General features: G+C 44.4%; 2 protein-coding genes across 3 annotated transcripts in view; both read right to left on the bottom strand.

Annotated features, from left to right (window-relative positions):
• Positions 1 to 1,012: 1,012 nt before the first annotated feature.
• LOC117728251 (hepcidin-like) lies at positions 1,013 to 10,943 on the bottom strand. Of its 2 annotated transcripts, none has more exons than XM_034529059.1 (4): positions 10,889 to 10,943; positions 1,631 to 1,806; positions 1,446 to 1,523; positions 1,013 to 1,282 (listed from the first exon to the last, which is right to left on the bottom strand). In XM_034529059.1, the coding sequence occupies exons 2-4, from the start codon at positions 1,715 to 1,717 to the stop codon at positions 1,187 to 1,189; spliced, it is 261 nt and encodes an 86-aa protein (XP_034384950.1). In that variant the 5' UTR covers positions 1,718 to 1,806; positions 10,889 to 10,943; the 3' UTR covers positions 1,013 to 1,186. The 2 variants fall into 2 exon arrangements, with proteins under 2 accessions (XP_034384950.1, XP_034384949.1); XM_034529058.1 differs by having other exon boundaries at positions 1,116 to 1,282; positions 1,631 to 1,817; positions 10,889 to 10,942.
• Positions 10,944 to 17,651: 6,708 nt separating this feature from the next.
• The window catches only part of rspo2 (R-spondin 2), a 50,547-nt gene continuing 40,411 nt past the window's right edge, over positions 17,652 to 27,787 (bottom strand). Inside the window, exon 6 of the mRNA XM_034528986.1 lies at positions 17,652 to 17,767. Within this exon, the coding sequence (XP_034384877.1) occupies positions 17,652 to 17,767 (116 nt within the window). The remainder of the gene's footprint in view (positions 17,768 to 27,787) is intronic.

Here is a 27,787-nt window from a genome sequence, read left to right as displayed (position 1 = left end):
CAACCTTGACTTTAATCCTACAACCTGACAATAGGACATCCCATTCCTCTGGAGTTTCCTATAACCCTTCCCAGCATCACCCAGGGAGTGATGCAAGCCCATTGCTGCAGGGAAGTGAGTGTTTGATAAAGCAACAGCGGCTTCAATGAGTTTAAATAGCAGCATGTTGTACACACTCAGAGGTGCTGATAAAAAAAAAATGTCTCAACAAATCTCCCGGATCTACTCGTGAAAGAATATATCAACTTCAATAAGTCAACCCTCCTAACACGAAGACATCCAGTGTTGCCGTCGCCTTCAGTTGCATTTCGCAGGCCTCTGCTGTCCCAGCCCCTGATGTGGGGAACATGACCCTGTTTCATTTGCTTGTTATCTACGAGTGATTCATTAAACACTGGCATGTTAAGGAAGTAACTTCCTCCACTGGCATCTGACAAACAAAACACTTCCAGAGGCAACTTCATTTTTCCAAGAGCTAACCAGGCCCCCGGCTCGGCTCGGCTCGGCTTCGCTTGTTCAAGAGAGGGGAGGCATGGCATCGGGCCACGGTGATACGCATGCTATTGTGTTACTTTTGGCATGGCCGGATGGGCACATCGCAATTACAACGACCACAAAGCTCAAATATATGGCCCGGCGTTTAGGGAACACGCGGCCTCGGTGATAGAGTTGTGACTGGAGAAGCAAACATCCAGAGGGTGAATAAATCTGGTGAATTGATGAATACAATTATAATGCATTAAGAACATCTCCGAATCTATACTGAATCATATTTAATCTTCACGTGTTAGTGTTTTGACTTGGGTGGAAGCGCCGCTGGAACGGAAGTCAGCGTTTTAGTCTTCACCCCAACTTGTCTGCTGGTTTCTGCTTCTTAACTAAGACGACTGAGTGAGTGTCTACAGTTCAATGTGGTATTTTGTGTTGCAAAAGAAATGTTGAGTGTGTTGTGTGCCAAATGAGGGACAGATATTTTAGAAGAAAGAGGATGAATGACAATAAAAAAGGTATTGCTCAATCACTTTTAATAGATATTTATCAGAACACAAGGATGATACAGACGCCTTCACTGACCAATAATGATTTACATCCAGAAACAGCCTGAACACTTTCAAATTGCACGAATACAAATCAAACTGTTGCATTTTCTCGAAGACACCGTTGGTGGATGTTGGAGCAGGACACCTCAGAATCTGCAGCACAATCCGCAGACCCCGCGGGTGCAGCAGTTGCAGCATAATTTGCACCTGACGCCGCGCTTCTCTCTGTTGTTGTACGGCATCTGTGTGGGGGTCAAAAAGACAGATGAGAGACGTGTCGCCTCTCCGGCATCATCCCTCCCCTCTGTTGTTTCTCCCTCCTTCAGGGGAGCATCAGGGCATCCACTCACACCTAAATGAGCTCATTGTCTTGGGCCACATTCATTCAGCCAAGTGAACACGTACCATCCATGAGTCCAGGGACGTCTCCTCGTGGTCAGCAGCTGGGTTGTCAACGCTCATCGGCTCCCCCGGCTCCCGCACCTGTTGATGAGTCGTAGACGTTGACAACAAGGAGCCACATTTTAGGATCTGGACAAAACATTTATAGACGATGAGTGAATTAAATGAGTACGAGTCAAGTCCCCTACCTCAGCGGCTGGGACGGCAGAGCTCTGCTGAACACAAATGAAGGTGAGCACGACGGCCACTGCAACAGCAACGGGGAATGTCTTCATCTCTGCACGGTCGGACTGGTTTCAGGTGTCTACTCAAGTCGTGTTTCTTCAGATCGTTTGGTGACTCTCGTCAGCTCCTCTGAGTTCTCCTGTCGGATGCCTGAATGTGTCAAATGTGCTGGTATTGGGGCACTAGTGAGCAAGATATGGAGTAAGACGCTAATTTCAGTGCTCCTGCAGAACCGACAATATTTTACATAAAAACAGCTACTATTTCAAGAATACCAGCCTCAAAGCTCACCGAGGACATCACAAAGGGGCCAACAGCTGACTTATGCAAGCTACATCATTTTTGAATGGCGGAAAAGCTTCAAAAATACAAATATAAATCCGACGGTAGCTCATCACGGCCTACAAGAACCACGAGGCAGATCCGACCAGGTGACCCGGACCAACCCTCTCCCACCCGCAGTGAAAGCCCAGGTATGACCGAACGGATGAAAGCGGACATCTTATCTTCCCTGAAGGGAGAGATTTCCAAAATTATGAGGGGAACTCAAAAGTGCGCTAGCAGAAGATTTCAATTCACTCAAGTCTGAATTACAAGCGGTGCGGTCCGAAATTTCTAAAAACACGACCGCTATCCAAACAGAAGTAGACCACATGAAAGCCGACATACAAGACGTGAAGGGCGGCTTATCAACATGGTCCGACGAGGTGGCCGCACAAGAAGTTACGATAACCAGCCTTCAAAGACAGGTCACAACTCTAACAGACCGATGCGAGGATATGGAGGGGAGAATGAGACGGTGTAATATCCGAATAGCCGGCATTCAAGAACAACCGGATTCCAGCTCCCCTAACACAGTTGCCAAAGTTATTAAAGAAGTCCTGCAGCTGGACCGGGACATAAAGATCGACCGATCGCACCGCACAGCCGCCACCAGGAAACCAGGAGACCGGGAGAAACCACGAGTGATCATCGCTAAAGTACACAATGACGGAGATGCCGCAGAGATCCTAAGGAGAGCCCGAGAGAGCGCCGCTGGTCTACAACGGGAACCGGATCTCTATCTTCCCAGACTACACACCCAGCGTTGCTAAAGCCAGAGCCGCGTTCACGGACATACGGAGGACCCTGCGAGGAAGGAAAGGAGTCCGCTACGGCCTACTGTACCCGGCAAGACTCCGGATTTCGCACAACAACGAAGACGAGGAGTTTCTGGATCCCGGCAAAGCCATGGAGTATGTCCGGAAGAAAGTCATTCCATCTACTGAGGCCGCAGACTAAATGTATCCCCATCAGTACTGTTAACTACAGTAAGGACTGACCAGTGAGTTCTGCAATTTCACATACTGGCACATCATTATTTTCTACTTTATTTTATATTCAAATATATATATTTTCAAAACATTACTCGAATCACACCTGAGAAGAGAAAAGGAAAAATGTGTCTCAGTTAATATTTTTGTATATACCCGTCTCCATTACAAGGAAACAAACCCTTATAATGTGCCCGTTATTTCTATTCATATTGTTTGTATCACTCTACTTTACTTGCTCACTGGCAGCTTCCATAAGAGGAGAATACTGGTACGCCTTTAGCTCTGTGTGCAACCAAGCACTACTGCACCACAAGGAGCTGTTTGACTTTACACATGTATGCCAAGAACTGCAGGGGCCTGAATGGCCATTACTCGACACTGTCCTTTTCTGTGTCGACTTTTCTTTTTCTTCTTACTTTCTCTATTCCTTATCTTAGCACACCCATAGCATAGTCATTTCTATCTCGACTGTGCACCGTTGCTGCTTGCCCTTAGTGGCTAAGGGACTAGGTCCCACCGGACTGTTGCTAATGTTAGTTAACAGCAGTCCAGACTGTTGCGTTCCCCTTGTTCTGATCCCACTGTTCCCTGGGGATCCTACATTGTTTATTAGAACAACAAGCTCATCATCCATTTTTCTTAAATACCCTCTTCTACCCCATCCCTATTGGTTTCATTATCTAGTCCAACTCTCCACACTCCACATAACAAGATACATGGCCCATGTGCTGGCTGTTTGCCTCCGCTTCCCATCTCTCTACACAAACTCCCAAAATATGAAAATTGAATACTTCACACAATGGACCCGCTAAAAGTGATAAGTTACAATGTCAAAGGCCTTCATAGCCCTGTTAAGAGAAAGAAAATTCTACATCAGATGAAACAAGCCAACTGCCACATTGCATTCCTCCAGGAAACACATCTATCTGATGCTGAACATGAAAAGTTGAGACGGTCCTGGGCAGATAAAGTATATTACTCCTCACACCGATCGGGGAGAAAAAAGGGAGTATCCATACTCATACACAGACAAATTAATTTCACACAAACACTAGTACACAAAGACACAGAGGGGAGATATATCTTAGTTAACGGATTAATTGATGGCACAGAAGTATCCCTCATTAATGTATATGCACCTAACGAAGACGAGCCTGGCTTTATCAGGACATTGTTCAATAAGATCCTACAATATAGTACAGGGCTGCTACTGATGGGAGGAGACCTCAATTGTGTAATGTCACAACTAATGGACCGACAACCTGCCTCTAAAACTCCGCTCTCTAGAATGAGTAGAATGCTCAAATACCAATCCCAGGAGGCAGGCCTTGTAGATATATGGAGAAGCAAGTTCCCGAGAGGCAGGGATTTCACGTTCTACTCAAACAGACATACATCCTATTCACGGATCGATTATTTCTTTACCATGAAAGCAGAGCTACATAGGATAGTGGACATTGAGATTCTTCCTATAACTATATCCGACCACGCACCCGTGGCATTAAAATGGGACATAGGCCAAAGACCAACCTCTAAACAATGGAGACTTAATGCATCTCTCCTTAATGATAAAGCATTTACCTCCTTTATTACAGCAGAACTCAAGGAATACTTGGATATCAATACCTTGGAGGAAACAACACCTCTTATACTCTGGGATTGTGCCAAAGCATACATCAGAGGACGTATTATTTCATTCACCTCTGCTAAGAGAAGAGGAAAAGAGTCCAAACAGAAAGAATTGGAAGATAAAATAAAAGACTTAGAACATAAACATAAACAATCTGCATCAGCCAATCTCCTAAATTACCTCAAGTCAACCCGAAGAGAGCTCAACAGCCTACTATCAGATAAAATTGAGGGAAGTTTAAGATTCACGAACCAAAGATACTATGAACACGGTAACAAAGCAAGCAGATTACTAGCATTTGGATTAAGAAAAAAACAATCATCTAATACAGTACAGAAAATTAAATCAAAAGAAACTTTTGTTACAAAACCAGATAAAATAGCAGAATCCTTCGCAGAGTTTTACAAATCTTTATACAAAAATACAGATACCTGCTCTGATAATGCAAAACTTACAGAGTTCTTAAATCCTATAAAATTAACAGAACTGACAGAATCAGCAGCCAAGGAATTAGAGAAGCCTATTGAGGAATGGGAGATCAAACAGGTGATCTCAACACTCAAAAATAATAAAAGCCCAGGACCGGACGGATATATTAATGAATTTTATAAAACCTTCAAGGATATGTTATCACCACTGTTGCTGAAAGCATACCACCATGCATTAGAATCTAAAACCATGGCACCATCTTGGGCTGAGGCAACTATAGTGGTAATTCATAAAGAAGGAAAAGACCCCACAGAGTGCCAATCATATAGACCAATATCACTGCTGAATGGGGACCTGCGCATTCTAACAGCAATCCTAGCAAGAAGAGTCAATCATATAATCACTAAAATCATCCATCCTGATCAGACGGGATTTATCACTGGAAGATACTATGGTGATAATTTACGACGCTTATTAAACATAATATCCCATCAAAAAGAAGAGAAAGTAGAAGCTATGATTTTGTCTCTAGATGCTCAAAAAGCATTTGACCGGGTATCGTGGCATTATCTATTTCAAACACTAAAAAGATTCAAATTTGGCCCCAACTTCTTGAATTGGATACAAACACTATATTCGTCACCACAAGCAGCTGTTAAAGTGAATGGATATAGATCACAAAGATTCACATTGGAACGCGGCTGCAGACAAGGCTGCCCTTTATCCCCCCTGCTGTTTGCAATTAGTATCGAACCCCTAGCCCAGCTTATCAGAGATGATGATAAAATAAAAGGAACTGTAATACATAAAGAGGATCATAAAATATCCCTGTATGCTGATGATGTATTATTATATCTGACGCAACCTGCATCAACAATACCACATCTAAAAGGAACTCATCTCACAGTATGGATACTACTCTGGATATAAGGTAAATGTGGAAAAAACAGAGGCTATGGATATCAATGGAAACATCTCAAGAAATGTAAAACTCCAAAGTGGATTTAAATGGCCAAATGACGGTATAAAGTACCTTGGTATATACATCCCCTCATCGCTACAGAAGTTATATGAGGCCAATTATAGTAGAATGATTCGGTGCATTGACAGTGACCTGGAACAATGGTCTACGCTCCCTTTGTCCCTGCTTGGTCGTGTTGAAAGTATTCGCATGAATGTCCTGCCCAGACTCCTCTACTTATTTCAGATGCTACCTATAGAAATTCCAAAATCTAGTTTTGATAACCTGGATAAAATCATTTCTAAATTTATCTGGCAAAAAAAGCGTCCTAGAATTAGACTTAAAACATTACAGCTCTCTAAACTAAATGGAGGCCTTAAACTCCCAAACTTAAAATATTTGTTCTGGGCTGCACAAATGAAACCTCTGATAGTGTGGATTCAGAATGGCACATACACTCGCTGGCTTAATATTGAGAAAAACATATGCCCAGAGCCCTTACAAGTCTTGCCTTTTTCAGATGCGCCCGTAAAAGAAGTGGCAGAGTGGACTAGGATTACTCTTAAAATCTGGAACAAAATACAGACAGCTTTTGGGCTTCCAAAATGTATTTCATTACTAACGAGCATCGGATCTATGAAGACCTTCACACCCAACAATCTGGATACGGGCTTTAGAAAGTGGTCAGACATGGGACTGGCTCACCTGCACCAGTTATTTAATGAGGATAACCTCAAGACATTCGAGCAGCTGAAAAAAGATTTTGATCTTCCCAAAACCGATTTCTACAGGTACCTACAATTAAGAACTTTTCTAACAACACACAAAGAGTGGGGAAAGCTTGTGAAACGTACACCCCTAGAAAGGTTTTTAATCGAGATACAGATGGGGAATGAAGATAAGAAAACAATAAGTAAATTATATAGCATATTTCTATCTATGAATCTACATAATTCCCAACAGATAAAGCAGAGATGGGAAGCGGAAATGAACACGATCATTCCACAGAATAACTGGGAGGAAATGTGCACAGAGGCACACCTAGTTACAAACTCAAACACCTGGAGAGAATTTAAATGGAAAATAATCACCAGATTCTTCAGAACACCAGAAATAGTAGCTAAGATGGGCCCAACACATTCCAACTTGTGTTGGCGGAACTGTGGAAGCGCTGCCAATCATACACATATATTCTGGCTATGCCCTAAATTAAATACATACTGGAGAGAAGTCTTTGATGCCCTCAAAGAAATCTTCCAACAGGACATCCAACAAGACCCCACAGTAGCACTATTGGGAGCGATACCTGAAGGCATGGATGGGAGGGCCAAAAAATACCTCCTAAACATATTACTCACAGCAGCATTGAAGGGTATAACCATCAGATGGTTAAAACCGGATCCCCCAACATACGACTAATGGATCCAAAAAGTTTGGGACATCTATCAAATGGAGCAAATCACATATTCATTAAAGCTCCAGAAGCCTATCTTTACCAAACGATGGGGTCCTGTCGCAGCATTGTTACTACAATGATTGTTATTACTGAATGTTGCTCGGCCCTCTGTTTGAACTGCTCTTGTTAACTGTCTCTGGGCACACACACACAATCCTCTATGAAAAACATATATAGCACATACACTCAGGAGTGGACAATCATTATTCAAATTAATTATTTTATTTCATTTGTATCATTTGTATTTAATTTCTATTTTATGCAATCTTTTCATTATCCTCATTTCTCCTCTTCTTTTCATTCTTGGAATGATCACCTTTGATGTTTGTTGTTCTTTATGTCTTGTACACTGTACCTGAATATCATGTGAACCAAGACATACAACTGAAAAATTGCCAGGAAGCGACTGTATGAAAATACATATTGTTTGTTGTTGAAAACTAAATTAAAAAAAAGTGAGTTCAAAAAAAAAACAATGTGCTGGTATTTGTACTCACTTGGACCACTGTTGCATCATCTCTGACAGCACTTGCCACACTCCCTATTCGCAGCATCCCTACGTGAGCCTGCGACTGGGAAATTCTGTTTTTGTTTGTCTGCCACAGTTGTTACATTAAATGAATTATGACTTTTTGTTGTCTTACTTCTTAAGAAGCTCGATCATACAGCACGCGTATACGTAATTGATCAAAAGAAAATGCGAGCAACGGAAACTGACTTGATGCAGAATGAATCATGATTTATGAAGTGTATGACTTCCACACACATCTGTGTATATACATAAATCAATAATGTTTTTTTATATTTTTATATTTCTACTAACTGTTGAAAGAAATAACTATGAATTATTGGCATTAGTAGAAGAAATGTAACCTGTGGGGTGCGGACTTTGTTGAACTTTTGTCATACATTAATTTTTACATGAAACATTTCTTCTGTATCTGAGTTCATTTCGAAATGATATGTGTGGAGCGATGTTGTTCCCTCTTTCTTTGCAATTGTTTAAAGGTGTCCGACAATCAGCCAAACTTTCAATTATACCTCAAATAAACATGAATATACATAAATCAATAATGTTTTTGTTTTTTTACTAACTGATGAAAGAAGTAACTATGAATTCTTGGCATTAGTAGAACAAATGTAACCTGTGGGGTGTGGACTTTGTTGAACTTTTGTCATACATTAATTTTTACATGACATTTTACATGACAATTAAAGTTAGGGTCCCTTTGATTCTTGAGTAACTTCAGTTTTTCCAAACATATTGCAAAATAACCCAAATCCCTTGCCTGCTGCTCTCGAAGCCCTTCTGACCCGAGTACCTTAAATGATGACATCGACGTCGGCAAACAGAAAGAATGATCCGTGAATGGTTGGATCGGTTGGACTATACAGCGGATGTTTGAGTCTAATTCCCATCTCATCCTGGATCTGTGTAATCCTGGTTTTGGGCCCTCATTCAATACATTTTAGAAATAAACTTGTACACATTTTTCTACGTTAGTTAACACAGGTAGAGTCAGTCCAGGGCCCAGGTTGTGCTATATTGTCAGCATGTTTAAACTGTAAAATATAGGAAGGTTCTTCCATGTCTCTCAAAAGGAAAATGTATGCATTTTCTTTTAATATATCTTTTATAAATCGCACATGAGCACACCGTATATTTCAAAACGCGCGCAGCAACTTCTTCACATGGAACTGTATATTCTTCCTGTAGAAAATAATGGTTCCTGGTTGATTTCATATTGCAACAGACACTGGGCCCCAACCTTGACTTTAATCCTACAACCTGACAATAGGACATCCCATTCCTCTGGAGTTTCCTATAACCCTTCCCAGCATCACCCAGGGAGTGATGCAAGCCCATTGCTGCAGGGAAGTGAGTGTTTGATAAAGCAACAGCGGCTTCAATGAGTTTAAATAGCAGCATGTTGTACACACTCAGAGGTGCTGATAAAAAAAAAATGTCTCAACAAATCTCCCGGATCTACTCGTGAAAGAATATATCAACTTCAATAAGTCAACCCTCCTAACACGAAGACATCCAGTGTTGCCGTCGCCTTCAGTTGCATTTCGCAGGCCTCTGCTGTCCCAGCCCCTGATGTGGGGAACATGACCCTGTTTCATTTGCTTGTTATCTACGAGTGATTCATTAAACACTGGCATGTTGAGGAAGTAACTTCCTCCACTGGCATCTGACAAACAAAACACTTCCAGAGGCAACTTCATTTTTCCAAGAGCTAACCAGGCCCCCGGCTCGGCTCGGCTCGGCTTCGCTTGTTCAAGAGAGGGGAGGCATGGCATCGGGCCACGGTGATACGCATGCTATTGTGTTACTTTTGGCATGGCCGGATGGGCACATCGCAATTACAACGACCACAAAGCTCAAATATATGGCCCGGCGTTTAGGGAACACGCGGCCTCGGTGATAGAGTTGTGACTGGAGAAGCAAACATCCAGAGGGGTCAACGCATTGCAAGTGACAAGCAGAACAATGGAGAACATTCGGTTGCTATTTAAACGATTACCATTTAATTACACACACAGTAGTGCACGTACAAGCCGAAGCGCACACACACATACACAGACTACCAGTCTGGAGCCTGGCGGACTCCGGCTCTGATCCCACCCTCATGCAGCCTTGCGGGGGATCGAGCGGCGTGCCAGGCCTGCCTCGCGCCCAGACGGATGCCCGTCGCACGCCCCCGTGCTAACAGAGCTGCTGCCAAACCACACAAGGAGATAGTAAACGTTCTGCTTCCTTACACACACACACGCACCATGTGGTTTATTTTATCTCACTCATATACCCACGTACGTACACACACACACACACACACACACACACACACACACACACCAAACACAATGAAGGCAGGCAGGCAGCAATTAGGGGCCTGTTCATCGGTGAACTACAGTATGCTAGCTCTATAAATCCTGGAGCTAAAGTGTGCTAAGTGCTCTGCTGGTAAGCTGAAGAATTCACAGGATGTTACTGTTGCACACGGAAGGATGACAGTTGCCTGTGAACACACCAAGACAGTCTATTAACAACTGCGTCACAACTTAACTGTCTGTGTGCCGCTGGTCTAACTTGCTTGCTTTTAGACAAGAATTATATTAATTGTGAACAGACAACCTGAAACTATACATGCTCACTCACTCACACACACACACTTACATCTGTCACTGGACACAACATGTATGGAATATTACATGGGACAATGCAATTCTCAGGCCAGGTTACTGATGCTACAATGGCGCTAGCTAAAACGCTAGCTCGCGATTGGCATCATTTAGCTAATTGCGCTAGCCTTAGTTAGCCGTCTTCTCTTTCAGTCCTAAACACTTAGCTAATAACTATCACAACATAGCACTGCAAAAGCAAGCGAAACATGAATCCATATGGCGCGTGTGTACTTCTCTCACCTGTGAACACACCTAGACAGTCTATTAACAACTGCGTCACAACTTAACTGTCTGTGTGCCGCTGTTCTAACTTGCTTGCTTTTAGACAAGAATTACCGCACCAATCATGCTAAAACCCGCTACTGCCACCTGTTGGCGAACATGAGCATCGCCCTGCAGCTGCGTTGGGTAAAACAGGTTAGTTCTAAATTGGAACACAAAGCGTTTTAAATTATAATAACCATAAAATAAGGATGGCATGGGCAAGGTACTAACACAATATAAAACAACAATTCTGACAACAATGTTATCCCTTAACATGTCCAGGGTGCCACATTACCATTATTGAGACACAAGTGCAAGTCCAGGCGAGAACGGAGCGCTTTAAAAATTGTTGATATAGTTTTTAAACTTGGCCTCCATTTACTTCATTTCACTTCCTCTGCTGTTTTTCGGATTCTCCGTTTGCGCTTTTCTTCACAAATTCAAGGAAACGCACACAAGTTGATGCCAGAATATCTAAATTAGTATTGGGCTGAAGGTAACTTCTGTAGGTCGTCCATACAGTCCGTAGTCAGGAAATGTTACAATTCCTGTTGAGTGGCTGAACCCAATTTCACGTCCCTCCAAACCACAATGGCCGATTACACACGGAGGCAAGAGAGGAATAGTCGGGGGATCACCGACGTCACTGGGACACATCACCTGGGAACCATGAAGGACTGGACACAATGTCATGGCAATCCATCAGTTTGTTGTTAGGATGTTTGATGTTTGAACACTACTGATGGAACCTTTATTTGCTGTGTATTTCCTTGTAAAACATCTTGATTAGCTTTACTTTATGGTTGGAGAAATACGGAACGTTTGACGGACTCATTTCTCTACAGTGAACAGTGCATTGTGAACAAGACTCTGAGCGATAAATATCTCAACGCTGTGGGAGAGAACTCTGGAATTGCTTTCTATTAATGTCCCCCTTGATTTGATCCAGATCGCCACATTACAATTACATCACAGTGCCGCCTGTAATATCTCATTAGGCTACAATTGTTTCAGGGTCTCAACTGACAGACTAGTCTTGCTACAGTTAATGGCTTAAACCAGAGAGAGTGGCTCCACCGCAGGTCACACTCCACAGCAAAGCCCGGGAGCCACACACACACACACACACACACACACAATGTCAAGGCTTGGAACCATTGACATGAGGGCAAGACCTCCCCTACAGCTGAGTTGATTAAACCGTTTCAATGTGTTGTGTTGAGGATGATGACGAGTGCCTTGCACTGGGAGCATCACCGGTTCCAGTGAGACCGAGGTGCAAAACCCGGCTGCAGCAGGCTCCACTTCCACCTACTCGCTGTGCCTTGAGGGAGCAATCAACCTTTATGGCTTCTCACAGGGCGGATAATGCCTGTTTTGTGCGTGCGTCTACGTATGAATGAATATTTCCTCCGCAGACCCTCCAAGTGGAGGCAAAGGTTGCTTCGGAACCATGGCGCTGCATAATCCGGCCTTGAATGAAGGCGGGCAGGGGGAGATAAACATTCCTGAACAATGAGACCCTCCTTTACCCCCCCCCACCCCCCTGCTGCGCTCATACCCACTTAAAAACCTGCTTACCCACAATGCACCACTTGGCTCGAGTGAATAGCCCCCCTGGAACGAGTGCAGTGCCACTGCAGTCCCGCTCCTAGAAGCCACAAGTGTCAGCAATGGCTCCGATACAACCCTTCTGGGCCCATACGGAGCGCATTATATCCAAATTCAACTGGTCTTAATATACTTTAATAAGACCTGTTTTCGCTCAAATCTCCCTTGAAACCGGTAGTAACACGGCTACCAGGCACATAAAACAATTGAATGAATGGCGTGAGGCTGCCAGCGAGTCAGAAGGGGGAAAATAGGAATCCTTGTGGATTTGTCCTCACCAGCTGGCTCTTGAGCCCAATATAATGGTTATGCCCATGGCTCCCAGAGCACCGGTAAGAGGAAATATTTACCCGGTCTGTAATGTGTTTAAGGTGCGCCGTATGATTCAGTTCGGGTCATAAAGCCCTCGTATGTCACATGCTGAGAGGAAGGAGAGCGCGGCTCTGCCCGGCTTCAGGTGAACGGGGACAATGGCTTTGTGTTTTCTCTCAATGTAAGAGAAAAAGTCGGATTTAAGAGGAACGTGGGGGTTAAATAAGCCCTGAAAATACCTACAGCACCCATGGGAGACACAACACCGGGTCATTATAGAAAGGCTTGTCCATGTAATAGATGGTCCCACTGCACCTGCCGTTATGAGGGCCGAACCGCAGAAAAACTCGAACCGCGGGGCGAGCGACTCGTAAATATTCCCCCCATTTGTCAAATCAAGCGCGGTGACGCGACGCGAGCACGCAAGGTGAGCATTAAGAACGTTTTTCACTTCCTGTCCAGCAGGTGAGGCAGACGTGGAGGAGGGAGGGGGGGGGGGGGGGGGGGGGGGGGGGGGTTTAGTCATGTAAAATCCCAGCACGGCTCCGGGTCTTTTTAAAAAAAAATTCTTTTATATTTCTTTTTGTTTTTACAGTTTCCCCCGTTTTCAAACGTCTCTGCTAGAAAAAGCAAATAACTGTCACGGACAATTAGCTTTTATTGGAGGAGCGTATTTATTTTTGGGGATTAACTTGTTTCCCAGCAACTCCAAATGACGCCAGAATCGACACAGAGAGTTGACTTTGGATTGCATTTTTTGCAATTAGGAGCGAGTTTAGTAATAAAAGTCACCCGTTAATGCTACCATTTAGCGGGCTCGTACACACCATGATGGCTTGCATATGGCAGACTATGCTCAAACTATTAAGATCCGCTTGTCCTTTGACACCGCTATATGTTCCCTCTTGTTGGCGTTTCGGCCGCTGCCAAAGACCATTGCTAACCCGCATGAAGATGAATGATTCCAGGATTTCCCTCAACTCTAAAGGGTAAGCGATGGCTCATTATATAGTTATTAAAAACGTGCAAATTAGTGCAACATTTATCATCCCGAGGCGATTTTGCCCCGCCAAAAGTCATAACTTCCATTGTGTCACATGTGGGAATGCATCGTGCGGGGTGTAAGAGCAGCGAGGTCGCCCGAGAACCTGCCTCTCCTACTGCGACTGTCTTCTGGAGGTACGTGCGGGCGCTTCGTGTACAACACATGCACGTGCCGCATCAACCTGCTGCAATAGCGTAGGGTTTCGCCGTGTACTGATCTATACAGCGCCGATGCCCACTCGGGGGGTTTGTTTCCTGTCGGTGGCTTCACTTGAAGCCGGCTTTAATAAGAGGACCCGACAGGACTAATGAAAATGCTCTCTGTCAGATTAAAAGGGAGCTTCAGACTCAGCCACCTAACCACATTGAGCACAAACAGTAAAACACGCGCGCCCGCGCGGAGGCCCACGTGCACACGTACAGTTCACAGAAGTGGTTTGCACGGGGAGGACCAGTCCTTGTGATGTGCGGATGACTGCTTACCCTCCTAACACCACAGAGAACACCGGTGTCAGAAGAAGAAGAAGAAGGATGTCGTCGGGCAAATAAAGATGCTCATTTATTCAATACGTGCAATGTGATTCTCTTCTTCTTCTTCTTCTTTTTCCATTGCAGACGCTGCAATGTGCGCTGTAGTTGGTGGTCTTATGCTTAATGAATCCACTTCAGTGAGCCTGAAGGTTTGATCCCTCAAGTCTGGAGCAGTGATAGTCTGGCCCAGGGGATGACATCTGCGAATCGTTCATTAACTTGTAACCAGCAGCAGATGTCTTCAAAAACAACTCACAACATCTACGCCGTATTCCGCTCCCTGCAAAATGTCATTCTTGCTTCGCTTCATTCACCGGCGGGCCCGAGGAGCCTTTTGACCCAACGCTTAAAAAAAAAGAACATGCCAATTTTATGACAATTTCGGGCAATAAAGAGCCAAAATGAAGAAAAAGTCAAGTATGTGAACACAATCCAAAAGACCCCCCCACCCTCCATCCCACCCATCAATTGATTAAATACAATATAACGTAATTAGCTTATTACATTTTTCAATTATCTAATTTATTGACGTGTTATTCACTGCCATTGGCTGAGACCAGCCTGTCAGACGCCATGCTTCTGTCTTCATAACATATGTTCATTGAGTCCCAATGGAAGACTTAGACTTTATTAAGTCGTCCTTGACATTTTGTAGATTGTGATATTACATTTCTTCTGTCTCTTTAAAACCATACAATGTCTTGCTGGTTTTAGCTACTGCTACCAGAGTTAATGATGCTACAGCAGTAAAGTTAGCTTTAGCTATGCAGCTTCATTATTCGTTATTTACAATGCGGTCTGTTAGATTTGATTTTGATCTCCTTTTCACCGCATTTTCCACGGTGTTAAGCCGTGAAAATGAGTGGCCTCTTTGAACACCTGTGAAAAATGTCTTCGGGCACTTTAAAACTGCTCTGTGTTATAGACACGGAGCATATAAATAGTGGGATGGAGAGCGGTCGTCCCGTAACCACAAGGTAGCGGGTTCGATCCCCGCTCTTACCATTAGTTGCATGTTGAAGCGTCCTTGAGCAAGACACTGAACCCCCACTTGCTTCACTGCAGCCCACTGCTCCTTAATAACTAAGGATGGGTCAAATGCAGAGAAGAATTTCCCCCATGGGGATCAATAAAAGTGTACATTTCTTCATTTCTTTATATTTCCTATGGAAATATCATGTATGATTTCAAGGGGGGGGGGGGTTAACCCAAGCAGGCAGACTGTGGTCTGTGTCTACCAGGATGATATATATGTGACACATCGTGATGATTCATCTGCTACTGTGCATCCAGAAGCTTTTTGATGATTATAGTGTGGCTCTCGGGCAAAATTAGCCGTGACTTGCGTTAAAACATTTTTCTCTTTGCGACATGCAGCAGGCAGATTCAGCCTGGAGAAGACTTCTTTTTTTATTTTTATTTAATGTGTTTATTTGATGTTTTGGAGGACCACAAAAGTGAATAAGTGCGACGTGCATCACTTAAAGAGGCGATCGAATGCGTGTGCGTGATAGAAAGGCACAGCCAAATTCATGTTGTGTGGGCATTACTTTATGATATTGGGAATGAATGAGCCACCAGAACGACAGCCGCTGGTTTTTTACCATTCATGAGGGTACGTCATAGTGAATTACAAACCCTTAACAGTACCGTCACGCTGTTAAGGCCCAATCGACCGTATCCAATCCTTTGGCTGGAGGTAGCACGTGTGTCATGCAGCACGACATGATGGATTTCACAAATGTTTTGGAAATCACATAATTGTATGCTGAAGTGAGACAAGGAAACGGCAGTTACTGTGTTTTGTCCCATATGAAATAGCCGGAGGGAATAATGAAAGGCTTCGTGATACAGTCACATGAAATGTATTTTAATAAAACACAATGTACACATATGCAGTCCTATGACCATACATTTGCTGGATCCTAATCATTAAACCTAGAATATGTCAAAGCATAGTTTTATCTTTTTTTCTTCTTACTTTAAAACATTGAAATCAGTAGATGAGGTCAAATGAATGCAATACAACACTTTGCGTGACGTCAGACAAAAACCTTTTCCACGTGTTAAAGATATGCACTGTTATAAGGAACTCAAAGAATATTTCAGCATATAAGAGTAACAGCATGAGGCAAAAGTTCTCACTGAACAAAAAAAAAGTACAAAATAGAATTAATAAATAAATCAAATATATACCATATAAATGAAATAGCTATGTGGCGGCTATGTTTATTATTTGTTTTTAATAATTTTAATCTGTAGCTCGGTATTACAACCTTTTTATCTCTAAAACATTTAAAACGGTGAACAAGTCAATACTGAAAATACAGTAATAAGCTTTCATAATTAGATAAACTATGTACACATGAAACGCCATGCTAGTCGAACAACTAAATTCTTTTTTTTATTTATCCACACTATACAGTTAGAGCATAAAGCGGTCTGAACGTAAACAGTAAACAGTGTGCTGAGAATAAAATACTTTGCAACTACGCATGGCAATTTCTTTAATATTACTCTCAAAAATGTACATAACATAAAGGCCACACATGGGAACGCTCCGTCTCCGTTTAGAGGGGAAGGTGAGGGTAGTTTTGACATAAATATATAGGAACAAAAAAACAGTCTCTCTCAGTTCAAGATGCCATTTTCTTGTCCATCAGCATCATTTGCTTCAGCCGAATCTTCTCGTCTCTTCATCCTCGTTCTTTCCGTCTTCCTCCCTGATCCAAACCCCCCAACCCACCCCTTCTGAAAGCTGTGTAGCTTGCCAACTACCTCCCTACCTCTCCTATCCACCTCCACAGTCTCTGGTTGCCCCTCCGTCTTCCATCACCCTGCACGGTTAATGACATTGTTAATGACAGGAAATGAGTTCAGTAATGTCAACTGCAAAAAGGTCCACAAGGCGAGGCGAAGGGTGGGGCTGAGAGAACAGAGTCACCCGGCTGGTCACCGCAGCAGGGGAGAAGCAGCGGGAGGCATGAAGCGTGTGTTATTGTGTTGATACTAATAGCGTAACGTTAGACGTGTGTTTTTGTTTGCAACGGACTTGTGAGTCATGGTTGTGCCCTGGTGGGCAGGGTGGGTGTTGGTTCGGGTGTGGGGTGTTGGGGTGGGTGGGGAGGGATGGGGTGGGGGGGTGTTCGTGATAGTCGTCGGTCAGAATGTGGGTGCAGCAGCAGCGGCTAGCAGCTTTGCGTCAGTTCTTCGTTCAATGGGAAGTCCGTGGTTTCAGTCCTCACTGGATGGAGCGCGCAGAGGCCAAGTGGTCGCTGTGCTGGTTCTGGGCCCGAAACCGCAGCCTCTGCTTGTTCTTCTTCTTTGGTTCTTTGGATCGCTGCTTCCCTGAGCCACCTTGGGAGTAAAGAGAGAACAAGAGAGAAACGGTTATCCCTTTATAATTAGTACCACCCACACTTTTTTGGGGGATTCTCCGAGTAACGGCCGTGCTGTGTTTCGTGTGTCAAAGTGCGTCCGCTCGGTGTCACATGATCCGTTTCTTTGGCAAATGTTACATGACGAGTAAGGGGTGGATTACCAGCAGAGAACAGTGGCCAACTGCCCTGGGGGCCCCAGGCCCTCCGGGGGCCAAAAGGTTGCCTGTGTGGCAATTACTCTGTGGTAACTTGATTTGCTGTAAATCAGTTTGAAACACAGTGAAGAGCTGTGAATGCCGCAAAGGGACCGTGGTTTAGAGAGTGTGTCCGCATTCTGTAATATTTAAGTTTGTTTGTTGTCATTTGTGTTTCGATGTAATTGTTGCATCAAACCTTTGGCACGGTAATAGTGCCAAAGGTTGGTTTTATTTTGCCATATTTTTAGGAATATCGGTTGGCTTCTGGGCCAAATGGGTCCCTTGACCCAAGCTTGTATACCAATAAATTCTCTGCTCTTTTGACAAAAAAAACGTGTACTACTGTTAGCTAAGTCCTTATAGGGAGAACGGCGAGAAGCTTTGGGGATCTCCTTCAGGAAAGAACACAAAAAAAATCCCAAAATGTCAGCATTTATCAGGTGTTTTGTTTGTGAAAAGAGCCATGCAGTCCCATCACATAACCTCATTGACCTGGCCTCACTATGGAGAGAGTGTTGGCAGCTGTGCGGTGCTGCACTAAGCATATTTGCTTTAACTGCACCAGGAGCAGAGCTGTAGCACTAGTGACGGCACTCACTTTTATGTCTGTTTTTTCAATGTTAAATACATGTTAATTTATACCTGATCATCTGGTCAGAATGCGTCTTGCACTGCAGGGATGACGCAACATGTTGACGTGTGCAAAAGATTGCTTTTCAAGCGAGCAACAGATGAATGACCCGTGAGCTCCACTTGTGACTGTAAAACGGTCATGAAACAGACTGCTGTGGAATGGATTATGTGAACTCAACCTGCTTATTTTGGGCTGGAGTACTCCGAATTTGGGGCTTGGGTTTGATTACTATGTCTGAAAGTTGGGAACATTTGAAGAAAAAAAAAAAGGTGATGGAATAGGAAGATAACCACTTGGGGGAAAGAACTTTTTTTGTTGCTTCAAAAGTAATCTAAGTGTGCTTTGAGGATTGATGTCTCCTAAAGATTCATAAAACGCTCTTGCACTTTAGCAACTGCCAATAAAAAAGGCTGCATTACAGAAAGAAGTGAACCTTATAGGAGGGAACATCACATAGAAAGTCTTGGTTTGCTCCAACCCTCAGGGCTCAACCTCAGTTTTAAACAAATGTCTTTTCAGACCAACACTTTTCCCTGTCACTGCAATAGAGAGGGTAGATAAGTATGGGAAGTTGCATAACTCTCTTTTCCAAGTTGGAAAGGTCCCCCAGCCCAAGGTTAATCCATCCCAGGTTTCACTTGGGCGCGCAAGGCATGCTGGGAGCAGACTTCCTGCTCTCATGGAAGCTTGTGTGGTGGAGGCTCGGCACCCACGGCTCTCTGTGACAGAGAAAACTCTGGCTACCGAACCGCAAGGCAACAATCTGGCTGCCAAGGCCACAAATAAGATAACGAGGTGTGTGTGCGAGATGTATGTGTGCGAGGCGGAGTGAGTGTGAGGGAATTTAAGGGAAAAGTAAAACTAATGGGGGGAAAAGTGGAGTAAGGCTTGGATGATGAGACGCTATCTGGATGCTAATCTAGAACTCAAAGAAACTAGCCACGCTATGGTTCACCGAGGGGGGAAAGCACAGGAAAGCGTGACAGATCGGTTGCCTGATCCTGGGTCTTGTAGCTGGACTTGATCGAGCCGCTTCTCTCACACAAAAAAAAAAAATTGGTAACGGCGTGTAAAACGCGGCATTATCTCTAATTGCGTCTCAAATGTGCTGGAGTTGCGGTGGCCTTTTGAGCACCCCCTACAAAAGACCTATTTCCCATTCTCAGAGCCACACTGTGAGGTAGATTTTAAAATATTTACTCGTTTAAGGCGACACGCATGAAAAAGCAAGATATTGCTCTGCTAATAGGGTCTCCCAATGAATAATACAGATGCATGCAAACATCAAAACCATCTCAGAGCCATTTCCTGCAATTAATCTAATCTTGTTATTTTGAGTCACGTTGCCAATCTGAGCCATAAAGTCACCCTTAACAGCATCTCCTCCATCAAAATCGCATGACCTTCAATTGATGATTTCTTTGCACGATTTACGGTACAATAATGTTTGTAAAAGTAAATCTGGAGCTGAGAGGCATTTGGCCTATAGGTGTGTTTTCCTAATTGCTGTTTAAAGAGGTCATTTCCATTCAAAACAGTGTTGCTAGGGGCCTGATAAACACGGCTTTCGGTGCAATCAACTCGAGGCGAATTACATTTGACGGCAATAAAGTGCGCGGTGCGGCACTAAACTCCCTCAGCAACGGCCATTTCTTGGACGCAGGGCTGCATTTAAACTGTAAAAGCCTACATTTACAGCAATAGCTTGAAACACAAATATATATATATTTGAGGAATTACTAAAACAGTACTTTTCCTGGCTAGTTCAGGACTGGGCAGGGGATCTGTGATCCAAAGAGTTTTTACGCTCCCTATAACAGCCCAACAAAACACACACACACACACACACACGACTGCTGGACAGAAACAAATTCAGCAACTGCACATGTAGACTGAGGACAACTTTTCAAAACTTTGTGATCAAAACTGATGCAAGAAATCTCGAAACAGTTCAAACTAAATTAAGGTAACTAGCTTAACGTTAGCAGTAGCTGCTACCCTTAATCATATATTTTAAATGTATACAAATTCAACATTAATCTATGACACTTCAATACAAGAAGCTACTTTTAACTCTTATGATCTACGGACTGTATATTTGAACGCGTTAACAAGGACAAGAAAGCAGAAAGAACATTTTGTTGGTAGATTCAGTTTTCAAGCATTCTGGAGGTCTTTACAGCAGGCTGATGCCTGATGCTTTCCAGTCGACGCTTATAAACTAAAGCCTTGTAAATCACTAGATTCTGGATATTGTAAGGATACTGTACGCATTCTTATAAACTCACCTACACTACAATCTTAGATCATATTTCATAACCCAATTTCAATGTTGACAGCTAGAGGGCAACCAATCCCCACATAAGCCCCTTCCCCCAGCATCTGATAAGAGAGATCATATCATATCTACACAAGAACTCCCATTTAGCATTTCCTGCAGGCAATGCGCTGATCACTGAGCTTTCATCATCTCATATTTACGGCCGACGTAATCACTTAAGCTGATTACCAGGGTTCACAGAGGAAACAGTTTAATTTGCCTGGAAAGAAATGATTAAGTCATCTCAATCGCTTTGAAAAAAAACCCCAAGAACAAATTCATAAATCTGAGGGCATGTAAAGATATAATTTTGTCTTGGAAGGCGCAGCAGGTTTCAAATCATTCACTGTCGCTGTGTTGTGCCGTAACTGGCACGCTGACGATCAAATCAAAAAGGAGCACGGCTTTTATCCAATGTTTAGTCCCCCCCCCCCCCCCCCCCCCCCATCCCATTGATACAATCTTCCCCCTGCCAACTTGACATTTGTGTTTTGAGTTTGAAAATGACAATTAAATCAAAAACAAACAAACAGAAATCTCCAGAGCAAATCAAAATGTTTTGTGTTTGCTGAATCAGAAGCAGAGCCTGCGGTGGGAGAGGGCTGTTTACCGCTGTCAAAAATGACCTTATTGGAATTATTTTATGCGTGTGTGTGTGTGTGTGTGTGCGCGCCCCCCTGTGAATGACACGCGTGCCCTTTATGCCCGGTGCGTCACTGATTGCGAGCGTCTACATCACCTACGCTGAGCTTGAGAAACACTTAGCGTCATCTCCAATCTCTCCGGCTGCCAAACCAGCGAGCAGAGAGCTCTCGCACGCACTGTGGCGGACGTTCCTCGCTAACCTCCCAAAGCCGGCCGCGATCCACCGCTTTTCACTTTTTCCTCTTCATCATTCTTCCTCTCCCCTTTCACCCTCTGCGTGTCCCTGCGATTGCCATGTGAGGCTCCCAGCAATAATCGAGACGACAGCATGGTGAAGGTCCAACTAAGAGTTAAGTGCTATTAGACGTATCATATTATTAGGCTCGCACTCCAGAATAATATCTCCTTGCGGAATGGCAATATGACTACTTGTCCAACTGATGCACTGAAAGATAATCAGTCAAATCCATATCCAAGGGGGAATGAAGCCAAAGCCTAAGCTCCCTTCAGCTGTGTCAAAGTGAATATCTTTATTTTGGAAAAGGGGACTAAACTGAAGAATATGCAGAAGTCTACATGAGGGAAAGTCTGCATATAAGGTTTTTATGGAGGATTTCTCCGCTTAAGCAAAGAGACTTTCTGGGAGTATCTGTATGTTACCATAATCACAGAGGCCACGACCTGCAAAAAATAAATAAAAGAGCAATGACGGGACTGTCGGCAGAGGCCAAGTGATTTCATCCACTAACGGCTCTGGCGGCAGTGCAGGAATCGAAGGCCTAATCTTATCCCCATCGCTTGCGGTTTGAGAACGATCGATGGCTGACCTCGAGGAGGCATTAAGACATACGGTAAATGGCATCCCGCACGGATGAAGACTCTCCCGTTACCCCATCCCTCCACTCGACGCAGGCGTTCAACTGATGCCTTTCGTAGGACCTGCGGGTGAGGGCTGTGGGGGGGGGGGGGTCAGAAATAAATAATATCCTAAGAAATTCTGAAGAAGATTCGGGTGGACTTAGGGAAGGTAACGCCGGATTTTCTTTTTTGGGCTATTTTACACAAGCAGGCCAAAGCGGAGGCCATTATTTATTTGTGAGGGAAGGAGAGAACTACTGGCGCCAGTGAGATTTGATTTCAGTGGCAGAAATTGGATTAGCAGCCATTAAGGGCCTCCTCACACATACATTCATAATGCTGTGGAGGGGAAAGGATCTGTGGCAAGCCAGCGCTCTCTTTACTCACACACACGCCGACAGCTCCTGCTGTCTGGGAAAAGGTTACAGATGCTGACATTGCCCTCTGCCGCTGCTGATCTTTTTTTATTTTATAGGCAGGACACACATGACCTCAAGCGACCAATAGTTCATTAAGGCGTATAGGTCACGACACTCTTAACGGAGCAGTAGGTAAACGCTGCTGTAGGAGACTGCGTTGACATTTGCAACATGAAGAAAACACGATACAGATGTGTAAGTAAAGTGTAAAAAAAAGAATAAAGGAAATGATATTTGGGAGGGAAACTACTGGGAAATGCTGCGGCAGAGACAGACGTCAGATGTAGGAAAAAAGAAATCAGCCTTTTTTGACGGAGGACAATCATTTACTAGAAGCTCATCTTGCCAACCGGCTGACAGGAGGCTCTCTGCACAGCGTCACTTAGCCCTAACAAGGTTACTTTGGATCACACTCTTTCATTCACTCTTTCGTTCCCTCGTTCCCTGTCCCCCCCCTCCCCCTCCCCCTCCCCCTCGCTCTGCTTACTATCACCGCGCTGCGAGGCGAGAATGATTTAAAACATGCGCATTCCGATTTAAAAAGCTAATGTTGGGATTAAGTCGGTCATTATTTTCTCATCTATGGCCAGGCGGAGGATCCACGCGGAGATTTAAAAAACAAAAAAAACAGGTTAGCTCTTTGATGCTCCGTTCCACTGACAATAAGTTAAAGCGAAAACCCGACTCGGGGAGATTAACGTCTCCGGGCAGGAGAAGTCCCGGCAAAAAAAAAAATGCATGACTGACACTGTGATTAATACGGCTGATGGCCAGCGTGTTTAAAAAAAAAAAAAAATGTTCCCCCCTCAAGGTCGATTCCCACCAGCTACAAGCAGCCGCAACCTGCAGAGGAGCGTCCACAGAACAGACGATGACCCCGCACACTAAAGTAATCTTCTCCATCCGTCTCCTCGGGGTTCAAAGTCGTTTTTTACAACGCGGGGAACGGTTCCCTCGCGGCGTTTGTGGCTCCGACCTTCAAAAAGGTAGAAAACCTTCCGTGACGATTGTTCAATTAGGCCAACTTCCAAAAAAAAAAAAAAAAGCTCCAAAAAGCAAGTAATGGGCTTTCCAGAGCTGACTTTCTCTCCACTACACCTTCACTTAAACACTAGTGCTGTGTTTCAGAAATGTTGGAAAGTCGGGAATTACTTCTTCCTACTGTACTCGGAAAAATTAAACGGCATAATCCCCTTCGGTCAGGATTCCAAGTTGGAAACTTGGAGGCAGGATTTTCTCAGGTTTCTGAGGCCCGCTTTGATGCTGGCATGGCACTGTAAGCCTTAAATACCTCCTCCATTAGTTGATGTACAGCGTTGCACTCGAGGAATCTCTTTAAACATCTGTGTGGCAAACGTGTTTAACAAGTAAATTGAAAAATGTCAATCAATTAGTCGCTGGGATCGCTTTACGTTACTCGGCCCGGCTCCGTCGGCAGTGCCATTAAACAACTCCAAAGCCTTCTAAACCTCGCATCACATCCTCCGAGGTATTTACTGACTTTCAAGTGCGAGCTCAGCTCCCGTCCACTCAGTGAGGCTGCAGGGCTCACACACACACCCTCCAACTCTCAACACAACCAAGGCTAACCCCAATGTGGGCAAGTGCTGCGTTCACGCAATTTTGGGCAGGATGCTAATTTGGGAGTGCGCATGCATTATTCCCAAGGTGGTTAGCCCAACTGCTAACCTAGATAAATAGCCCAGATGACCTTCTTTTGTGGCGTTGTGTATTTGTAGTACCAAGTGGAACCAGACACAAAACAGTGCATGGCTCCGACAAAATGAGCTGCATAATGTTAATATTGGATTGTTATTTATGTCTGTCAGCAGTGGCGCATTTGCAGCCATTCTTGCAACAGTTTCGTGGCACGTTTTCTGTGTCACAAATTCACGATATCTCAGACACAGAATTACAAGTCGGAGGCTTGAGGCTTGAGTCAGACGGCGGTTTTTATTCCCCACCTGGATGCTCGAAAATACGATTTAAACGATGGGGCATGAACGCAGCAAAGGCCCATGCTGACTCAAATAGCTAGACCAAGTTATTGCTGAATTAAAAAGGTATTATTTATTATTTGCCGAAATAATAACAGCTCCATATCCACTACACACAAAGTGTTTCATTTAAACTTCACAGGAAAATACAAAAAGTGGTCTCAGCAACAAGAGCTAGATTTCCTCATCGCGGCGGTAACGGCGGTTCAGCCATTATTTCTAATGTCTGGAGGGGGGGGTACCAGACACAGAAGAAGAAAATAGGTCTGAAGGCTTCAATCACATGACATTATATGGTTTCTAGGCTCTGACATCCTGCCAACTCTTATGGTTTCCCCACTTCCGCTTGAAGCTGCCAAGATGTGACGACTTATAGTTTAGCTTAAAAAGGCAGAAATCTGCCGCCATCCTCCAGCAATGAGAGGTCATTTGAATGGAGGCTCCGCCGTTGCCGTGACTCAGACACTGCGAAGCTTGGAACGCGCCAGCGAGTGAGGTTTTCGTACTCTCTCCTCATTATGCAGGCGCATAACTGATCATTATCGACTTTCGTTTCCACTAAATGCAACCTCGTTGTATCGCAGCGGCTTCGCACAGCCGATGGTGTCATGAGGTTAACGTCAGCCGCTTTGTAGCGAACCGACATCGCGAGCCCGGCCCTGCGGAGTCTGATGCGCCCTTGAAACCGCAGGACTCGGAGAGAGAAGCCGAGCGGCCCCCTCTGCGGTCTGCTATCTCCCCCGACTGACTCATCGACACATCTGGGCCTAAGTATATGGGGCTCTCCTGATCCGCGGGGCACTTGGGTAAATGAGGGATAATTAGCTTTAGTTGACTTTAATGAATGGCTTAATGTTGTGTTTCATTTCGGATGAGAAAGAAATATATATATATATAAAGCTCAGCACTTATCAAAGGGAGGCCCCCGCGCAGAGGTTGAGGCCCCGCTGCTGGTGTGGGTCTGTTTGTTTTTGTATTTGTTGTGTGCACGGGGCGAGGCGGCCTGAGCTGAAGATAGCTGCAGCGTGCGGGGGAGCGGTTTCCAAATGTGGCCGAGGATCCAGAGATCAGGGGGACCTGCTGGGATACACAGTAGCAAATTCATCATTCTAGCAGGGAAGCTGCCACAGATGTGGACTTTACTCCACGCGATAGGAAAAGGGCCACTTTGATTTCCATGTCCTCTATATTAATACGAGGCCTCTGCCAAGGCTTTGATAATTCCCACATGCTTTGATATAAAGCAGGAAGTGTCTCCCAGAGTTATGAGAGGCGTTCATCTTAAGTTTCCGAAAAGTGTATTGCAGCGGGCTGATGAAATGAATCATTTTCGACAGACGCGAGATCCTGTGTATTCAAGCTTTGATAACAAGCTGCTCTCAAGCGACTCCCATATAACTGCTGCGTGTCCACGTCGTTACACGAGTGCTCGCTGCTGCAGCTTAATGTGGATCATTATCTTTGCAGCGCCATTAAGAAGTACAAGCTAATAAAAGCTGGACTTGGCAGATCAGTTCAGTGTCCTTTTACACACTCTACCTTGACAGCAAATCAGGCGTTGCATCCTTTGACTAATAGAATGAAACGTCCTCACGGTGGAGGTCCTCAACAAATCCCCTCTCCGTGTAAACCAGCACCCCACCAGGATTTAACCGGGCACATTTAAAAAGCACCCTCCTACTGACAATGGATCAGGGCAGGTGAAAGCTAATATTTGAAACACTGAGGAGGTGAATCTGCATCTCCGGGGGATCTGTTGAATATAATGTAAGCCTAATATATAATGTATAAGCCTATAGCCTTATATATATATATATATATATATATATATATATATATATGTAATTGTCTTTAGGGTAATATCAGCAATACGGTTAATGTTAGCTATTGCATTTTTTATAATACTAGGATTATTACCTCCACACGGCAGCATTGGACCAATGCTGTTTCTAACGCTCGTTTTCTACACTTACTTAATTATGCTACATAGCTAAGCTGTCATTAGCTCGATTAGCCATGCAGAGAAAAGTTATTTTGACGGTAAACTACTGTAAACCTTGTGTGTGCCCTGTGAAGCGGAGAGATTGCAGCTGTATTGAGACAAAACAAGGTGACCATTGGTAATCCAGACAGTCGGCGGCGTACAACAACAACAACAACAACAACAAGGTGTATTTGTGCGCCGAGTGTTTTTCCACACGCCCCCCTCGTTCTCTAAGGCCACCTGGTCTGCATCCTCCTGGTCTCCGTGCGAGGGAACAGGGGAGGATATAGGAGGAAATTGTCCGGCATGATTCCCTCTTTATATCTCATTTCTGCACAAGCCCCTTTATCCGCCCTCCTCTCTGCTGGGAAACCCCAGGAGGAAATCCCTCACATGTTTGGACACGGAGCACAACTGTCCCGAAACAGGACCAGACCCTAACAAGCGGGGAGCCAAGCTAAGTCAGACGGGCTTAGACACTAAAACAGAGACGGGGGCCATCAGGATCATGTCGCAATCCCCGTGCGATGGCCAGTGATGAGGGAATCAAGTCCGCCCGGCGCTTTTTGTTTTCTTTAAATTGTTCGACTAACTCTCGAAAAGTCGCCCCTTGTTTCTGTCTCCTCCTCTGATCCAACAGACTGCACATATTTTGATGGGGGGGGGGGGAGTGGGAGGGTGTGTTTGATGTGTTCGCGGAGCTCCTGTTGCACGAGGGGAGAAAAGGGGGGTGAGAGCGAGAGGTAAAGCCAATTCAGGAAGGGCTTGAGCCTCTCTAAGGCCTGCGCTGCATCAAACACTTTGTCAAACACCCGGCAGACGGACAGCTGAGTGGCTCTGACAGATCTGATCACAGACACGGGCAATGAGAGTCAGCGCCGCTCGGCTCCTCTGTCCAGCCACCGCTCTCCCACTCTTGTCAGTAATCCACCCTTCGACTCGC

This window comes from Cyclopterus lumpus, chromosome 25 (assembly GCF_009769545.1).
Source record: "Cyclopterus lumpus isolate fCycLum1 chromosome 25, fCycLum1.pri, whole genome shotgun sequence".
Classification (NCBI taxonomy): Eukaryota; Metazoa; Chordata; class Actinopteri; order Perciformes; family Cyclopteridae; genus Cyclopterus; species Cyclopterus lumpus.
The sequence above is the reverse complement of the archived record's forward strand: the minus strand, read 5'-3'. Positions and strand labels throughout refer to the sequence as shown.

What these genes read in the sequence shown, in the direction of transcription:
- LOC117728251 (XM_034529059.1), bottom strand. Translation starts at nt 1,717, where the DNA reads ATGAAGACATTCCCCGTTGCTGTTGCAGTGGCCGTCGTGCTCACCTTC. An exon ending in CTGCCGTCCCAGCCGCTGAG is followed by an intron (nt 1,524 to 1,630) that starts GTAGGGGACTTG and finishes ACTCATCAACAG; the next exon opens with GTGCGGGAGCCGGGGGAGCC. An exon ending in CGTCCCTGGACTCATGGATG is followed by an intron (nt 1,283 to 1,445) that starts GTACGTGTTCAC and finishes ACCCCCACACAG; the next exon opens with ATGCCGTACAACAACAGAGA.